This window comes from Argiope bruennichi, chromosome X1, assembly GCF_947563725.1.
Source record: "Argiope bruennichi chromosome X1, qqArgBrue1.1, whole genome shotgun sequence".
Taxonomy (NCBI): domain Eukaryota; kingdom Metazoa; phylum Arthropoda; class Arachnida; order Araneae; family Araneidae; genus Argiope; species Argiope bruennichi.
In genome coordinates this window covers 31,555,335-31,563,024 of record NC_079162.1, presented here as the reverse complement: position 1 = coordinate 31,563,024, position 7,690 = coordinate 31,555,335, and the positions used below count along the sequence as shown (strand labels likewise).

Genomic DNA, 7,690 nt, shown 5'->3' with positions numbered 1-7,690 from the left:
ATTTCAAATTCTAAAATGAATGTTTCCATATACACTTGTGACTAATCTCACTAAATTTAGAAATAAAAATATTCTTGTAAGAGAGAATAAAAATATTCTTGTAAGAGAACGTTTCGCTTATATACTCTATGTATACTTTGTGTATACATAGAGTATATAAGCGAAACGTTTTAGTTTTTGACATTTTTAAGGTATGAAAACAACATAAAAATTAAAATTTTTAAAACTTTATATTATGAATCTCCAGAGAATCTAAAGCATTTTTATTCAATTGCCTACTTTCTCTAGTGAAAGTTTGTAAGTGGAACTATGTATCTAGGTGCAATATTTAAGGAAATAAACACTCGTTCCACTTTTTTAGGACACTATATGGTTATACAACAAAAAAGAAAAAAAACATTATTAGAGTGGTGACTATACTTTTATATCACGTTGTAATCATGAACACTAACCATTAAGTTATTCTAGTAATAAAGTCAACGGCGGTCTCCTTGTGGAGCGCTCAGACTTCAAAATAGCAGAATGTTTATTTTACTCGATATGACTCGGTGCTCGATATGACGAGGTTAGTAGAAATAGACGATAATTTCCCATACTGATCCACTCAACTGAATATTAAATATTCAGCGGGCGAGCTGAAATAAAAGGTGAATCCTCGCGTTCACTCCGATGACCGATTATGTTCTGAAGTGGAAAGACTTGGATGCATTGAATATTTGTTTTATGGAATAACCTCAGGAAGAGAGAAAGAATTGCTGCCGTGTAACTAAAATTGAAATCGGATATTCCACAGGAAATGATACTTCAAATTCTATTAGGTTTTTCCTTCGCGGTAATCTTTAAATTGATAAGCTTGCAGAGTCCGATCTATCTGGTAATGCATTATTTGTTTTCACACAATATGCTTGACCCGCCTTTATCTTCCAACAGCACTTTTTCAATTCTTTATTTGAGTATGTATATATTTTTTTATTTTTGTAAAATGAAGTTAGTACGCAATGATTTATTCTAAAAGAGGACCTGATTCTAATAGAGTATTTATTCTAATAGAGTCAAACCTGAATTGTTCCTTTATGTTGTTTTTTACAACGTAAAATTTTAATTAATTTTTATAGCCTCATGTTTTGTTTCTAATTTTCATTCAATATATTAATTATATTTCCTTATATTATCTCTTATTATCATCTTTTTTTTCATTCATATTATTGCAGGGTAAAATCAACGATAATTCAAAAAGATATTCAAATTATTAACATTGATGATTAAAAAAATATTATTTTTTAAGCTTATTTTTCATTGTAATGATTCTCTTTCTGAGGAAACTGTAATAAATTTAGATGGCATTTTTCCAAATATGAATGTTACAAGTTTAGTTATATTTACGTTACGTTTTAAAACAACACCAGGGCTATTTTGAGACAGTCCTTATAATTCTAAGCCATTGTCAGATGCCGAAGACGATACCTGGACCGGCGAGGTCTCTGTAAACTTTGGCGCCCTATCAGTGGGAATTGGTATGGCTCTGACCTATTTTATTATGTTTCATGGTCTGAATTATGAGTTATGCTTCATATCTGGGACTCTTTTGACCCGAAACCGACACCAGGCAACCGTGGCTCCATGAATGTTATGAACCAACCAGTAAAACCAAAATGCGATATAAATACGATAAACTAAAGATAAAAGCCATATTCTTGCTTCCGACACCCATATAGTTTCATTTTCAATCCCTCTTTTTATTATATTTTTTTAAAAATCTTTTTTTATTACATTTAGTTACAGAAACATACATCTTAATCTGTGTTTCCCTGAATTTATAATGCATTACTTGATTCGGTCTTTTCTTTCCTTTTCATATATTTTAAAACAAATGTTTCTGTTTTAGCATCTTTTCAAGTTTTTAAAGTCTTTTTTTTTAAGTTTGTAATTACATTATTCATTGGGTATAGTGAAGTGTGAATTAATCGAAATTTTGAACTCATATGCTAACTTCTATGCATTATTCAAAACTAAACTAATATAAATTGAACTCATTTTCGGCATCTCACAATAGACAAATTCGTATGGAGTGGCAGTGGCTTAGCGAAAGTAATTAGCGGCAGATATATAACATAATTTTCCACCTTCATTCGTCATCAGTGGTTTAGTCACTGTAAATTCCCCCTGGTAATATAGCATTTCTTTCCCTTCTTCATTAAAATTTACTCTAAAAAGTGACATAAACTTGCTAATTTTTTTGCTTTCATGGCATCCCTTAAAACTGCCGCCTGTGACATCTGTACCCACACCTCCTTTGTTCTCATGTCGTTACACCCCTGTGGAGTGGAAGTTTAGAAAGTAGGTCGCAGGTTCAAATATTTTCTTCACCATCTCGCTGTATAATATTTACAGACAATGGCTCAATATTTGTAACATGTGATGAAAGTTCTAATATATTTTATCATTTTTTTAAATTTCTAATTTGGCATAATTACATTAAATGTAATATGGAGTTCGCTTATGCTCATATTATCCACTCAAAGGTATCGTTCTAATTTTGGAATCCAATGGGCATCTTATAGGAGTAAAAAATCACAATAAAATGTAAGACAACATGCATTTAGATGTTTGATGACATTCACAGTTATGCGTGTTATAGGATTGTGATGTCATTTGAATTGCCTCTAGTTTCTTGGCATATCACTATTAGAAAAGATCATAGACGGTTAACACACTCTTCTTATAAATACTTTTAACCAATGGGTTGTGGGTATTTGAAAAAATCTCATAATAAATATAAATAAATCTGGAAATTTGATATTAATCCCTGAAATAGATGACAAATGACATTTAACTATTTTTAATCATTTATTTGGCAAATATTAAATATAAAACATAAAATGCTCTTTGAAACCTAAATAAATTATGGGATTTGCGTTTATTTATTACCTTACCAAATATGCCTAACTCTGATATGATTTATGAGATCATTAGCAGAAGATGGCGGGATATAAAATTGATGCTTATAGTACGCAAAAAACATCTGCTGAAAACGAATGAATGTCGTCAAGGGCAACTACACTGATAACGAATAAAATGCTAATAAAGAATGTTTGTTTTCAAAGCACGAAAAAAAAAATGAATGACCAGCTGTCGTTGAAACTTGCTTCGTACAATAATTAGTTGCTAATAGGAACGATGTGAATTTTTAAACAAAAATTAAAATAGAAAAGAAAAAAAAAAAAAACCTACGGCTTAATCGCAAATAATCGATTATTCGGAAATTTCATAACAATATTAAGAAGGCAAAGTACCATAACTAAAATAATACAAATGATGTAACTAGAATATTTTGAAATTTACATTATAAAAAGGGACTCAAAATTCATTTTAAGTACTTAAAGTTTGAATGTTTTCTGAAAGATTTATATATTTAGATAATTAGGAAGAAAAATATTTTTTTTTAAAAACGTACTTGTGAAATTTTTTTTAGTAAAGTTCAGACAATTTTCAATCAATTAAAGGATTTTAGAAAAAAGAAAAAAGAAAAAAAAAAAAAAAAAGAAGAAGAAGAAGTAAAAAAAGAAATGAAACAAGAGGGAAACCGAGGGAACCGATTAAAAAAATATTTTATTATCTGAGAAGTAAAAAACAAACAAACAACAACAACAAATAATAATAATAATGACGCAGAAAGATTATAACGCGTTTGATATTTTTCGAGCTTTCATTTTCATATTTAATAATTTCGCAAAGAATCATATTAGAACAATATTTTGCTTGGTATCTTCACGCCGATTTTCGATATTCTGTATGCCTTGCAATATCGTGAAGATATCGAAATAATGTTGTTGGATATTTTTAGCTAAAATAGGGGAATTATAATAATATATAGGAATGGTTAATTTCAAATTTTTAAAACTTGATCAAGGATCTGTCTTATTCAGATTTAAAAATTCATGTTAATGAAACGCTGTACTTGTAATGAATATAAATAAAAAAATAATTGCGTGTGCAAAGAAATAAAACGGATATACAATTGTAGGCAAGTTCGATTTCTTTAAAAAAATTCGAAAAAAGAAAAATCCTCCTGGAAATAATTATATATATTTAGATAAGATATTATATTTCGACCACACTCGTCATAGTTGGGTTGAAAAAGTACAATACACGCTCACATATTTTGTCTTTTCAGTTTCTGCTATGACTGACCATCTATAACTTGCCCTATTCACTCGTTGTGCCAAAGGGTCATGGAAACCATTAAATTTGCTTCCACGTTTACCTTATCACCACATATCCCTACAATATATTTTTTAAAATTTTATATAAGTCAAATCACTTTCAAAAATTTGTAAATTTTTTCTTGAAATAGTAAAAGTCATGCTCCGAACTTTATTATTAATACTTTAAGCCATACATCCTTTAAAATATAGAAGATAATTAGCTTTCGGATACTTATCTTCTATATTTTATAGTTTAGGTAGTTTCTTTTTTTCATAGAAAAGGAGAGAGTCAAGTTTTATTCCTCGGTCCCGAAGGAAAAAGAAACCATGTATCCTTCAAAATCGATAAGAAAAAAAAAAAAAAAAAAAAAAAAAAAAAAAAAGCTACTTCATATAGTTTTCGCCGTATCGGCACAATGATCAGTTGATTCATTGTGATATAATCTACTTACTATTATAATACCCTTACGGTCGAAATTCTTATTAAAAAATATTTGATGATAAAGAGGAATTCTGAATTATATATATATATAAAATAAAATAAAATTTTCATTTTCTAGATAAAATTAATCTTTAAAATTTTTCATAGCGATTATTATTAAAAGTGGTAGCAATATTGAGAAGGACTTTCGCACTTCGTTCTCCGCTTCACCACTATTCGCATTATGTAATTTGGTAATTTATTTTTCTCTTTTGCTCTTGAAGAAGTCAAACCACTCTTACATAAGGACTGATTTTTAGTATTTCCCCCAAATTTTCCCACATAGTTAATTTTTTTTAAATCTTTACTGATCATCTTTATTGGTGCTTTATGGAAGATGGATCCGGGGACATCATATTCATTAAATCCTTTTTGAAAGCCCGATTTGACGATTATAATAAAATTCAAAGCTTCACAAATACTCTCTTTATTCGTCAAAAGATGGCGCCAGGGTCTAAAATCTATTTTGTCTTTTTTTTTTTCCAGCCCAAGCTCAACACGGAAAATATTTGCAGCAAAATCATGCATGCATCGAGATTCAAAATTATGACATGCTGTATTTTTTAGAATCATATTTACATGAGGATACTGTGACTATCAATGTTTGCACATGAAGAAAGTAATCGCATTCCGAGATGAAAACTCAATCTTCATGTGTATTGCTTACGCGGTATGAATGAAATGCTGCTCATTCATAGGAGGGAGAAAAAAAAGTTGCGGCTTTTATCGAATGCATTGACACCTTATCTACAAAACCGAACTGTAATCTTTAAAAAAGAGGGGTAGATATCCAGGTGTGGTAAAGCAGAAATTTTCCATGGCTCTCTTAGTTAATTTACGACAACTGCTAAATTTTTTAGCAGTTATTTTTTTAATTTTCTCTGACTTAGCAGTATCAAAAGCTGTAATTGAAGCTCCTAATAGACTGGACCCAGCATGTGCTTGTGAACCACAACCAAAAAAATTAAATGAATCTGTATCAGGCAGAGTAGCATCCTCTTGTCCACAATGTTTTGTGTTTACATACGACTTCAATTTCACTCAGGTAAGTTATATTTTAATATTTGACAAATAATTATGTTAATGCTATAAAAATAAACTTTTACATTAATTTATAATGCAATCATATAATAAAGATTCCTGTTTGTCTAATTTATTGATTTTATTTAAAGTCATGGATTTTATTGTTCAATATAAATTTTTTTAATGCCTAAATGTTTATGTGTTATGCAGTTCAAATATACTATAAATCTATTAGAAATTGAATAAGGGCTCTAAAAATAAGTAGTAGCAATGAGGGGTGAACCCCCTTAGAATTGGTCCTTTGTCAATCCATTTTGACGGAATTCTCGTTTCTCTGCATGGATATCCCATCGTCAAAAGCACGTGTTTTCCCTCGCATAATATTTCTCCCCCTCTGCTGAAAGGCTCACATAGTGGCTGGGAAGGAATTACGAAGGGACCGATCCATTCTTTTCAAAGAGTAAATTAAAAGAATTATTAGAATTATAATATGCATGCCATTTTAAAAGAATGATTATTATTATTATAAGATGCATCGCAAGTCTGAGTTTGAGTCAAAATAGCTATGCTATTTGGTGCTATATTTGTGTAATTTACTGAAATGCATTTGGTCGCCGGTCTCTTTTATTTTATATAAGATATTTTAATATAATTCCTTTATCTGGCGGGCTGATATTTTTCTGTTGTCTAGAAAGTACTATAAGTTAAATTGGAAAACGATTCTTATATTTTGTAATTACATCTTTTATAAATTATGTGTATAAATTAAGTATATGTTTCTAACAAATAAAATTGTTTATCATCAGGAACTTTTAAAATTCATATAATATAATTGTGATTGCTTTATTCAATTAATCTAATAGATGCAAATATGATGGAAGCCTCAATAGCATAAGCTTAGTCTCTGCCTGTTTTCCTATTTTTAATGTTATCTCCATCAGAAAGTCTTATTAAATCAGGGCATATATATAACATGTAGACCCAAGGGATTAAACTCTAAAGCTAGCATGAAAGAATCCTATTCGTGAAAAATTTTATGTTCCCATCATGTTTTTCGATATTTTGAATTCCAGAGAATATCATGAAGATATTGTAAGAATATTATTGGGTATTTTGTGATAATAGGGAAAGAAATAAGGTTCTAAGACAAGGAGAGGGCTTCGATTTTTAAAGAAAGTAGCTTTATTCGAATATACAATATAAGAAAGAGCAGCGATAGAAATGTTTTCTTCCTAACACCTTCATATGTATAAATGATTACTCGCATCGATAAAAACATCCAAATGTGAAAATTTCATTTGTCAATTTTCCAGCGTTTTCAAATCTAGCTGATAAATATTTATTACATTAGGAAATCCCAGCTTCGTTTAATTTTGGTTTCAAATCTTAAGAGTAGTAGATATTGGTTAACTTTATTTGATTATGTCTAGTATTGATTCTATATCCATGAGAATAAACCGAAGAAGGCAAAACTATTTTTCCAAGGATTTAAAATTTTCATGGTTTTTATTGATTTGGGAAATGAAGTTTTGATGTATTACGATTAGTAATCTGGCGAATGACGATAATCATTCTTTATTATTACGTATGATTAGGGATTTTAAAGAAGATATAAATTGTATATTTTTTTATTCAATTTTGTTATATTCTCTTAAGTTTACTGAGCTGCAATAATATTCATTATGGATTGCATACAAGTTTAACATTTTAACCTTATAATATTGAATCTGGCTGTTTCAGGCGATCAGATGCTTATCATTGAACTATTAGAAAGCTATTTCCTTTTTAAAGCGTCAAAAGTCATTATATTAGTATGGTGTTGAATTTGGAAAGGATGTGTTTATCTGAAGTTTAAAATTGCGATGTTTGTTCTTAACACCTTATGTGGCTTCAAAATGTAACCGTTAAATTCTTAATGTTGCTAAATTTTTGTATATTCAATAAAATCATTATCAATCAGCTTATTCTAGTAATTCAACAG

At 29.3% G+C, this 7,690-nt stretch overlaps 1 protein-coding gene across 4 annotated transcripts in view; it reads left to right on the top strand.

The window, feature by feature from the left end:
- Positions 1–860: 860 nt before the first annotated feature.
- LOC129958564 (SID1 transmembrane family member 1-like) overlaps positions 861–7,690 on the top strand; it is an 86,692-nt gene continuing 79,862 nt past the window's right edge. The window contains exons 1-2 of one of the 4 annotated variants that reach the window (XM_056071114.1): positions 861–953; positions 5,173–5,731. In XM_056071114.1, coding sequence (XP_055927089.1) covers positions 5,504–5,731 — 228 coding nt within the window. In that variant the 5' untranslated portion in view covers positions 861–953; positions 5,173–5,503. Of the gene's footprint in view, positions 954–5,172; positions 5,732–7,690 lie in introns of those variants that run through there. The other 3 variants (XM_056071115.1, XM_056071117.1, XM_056071116.1) reach the window with 3 other exon arrangements.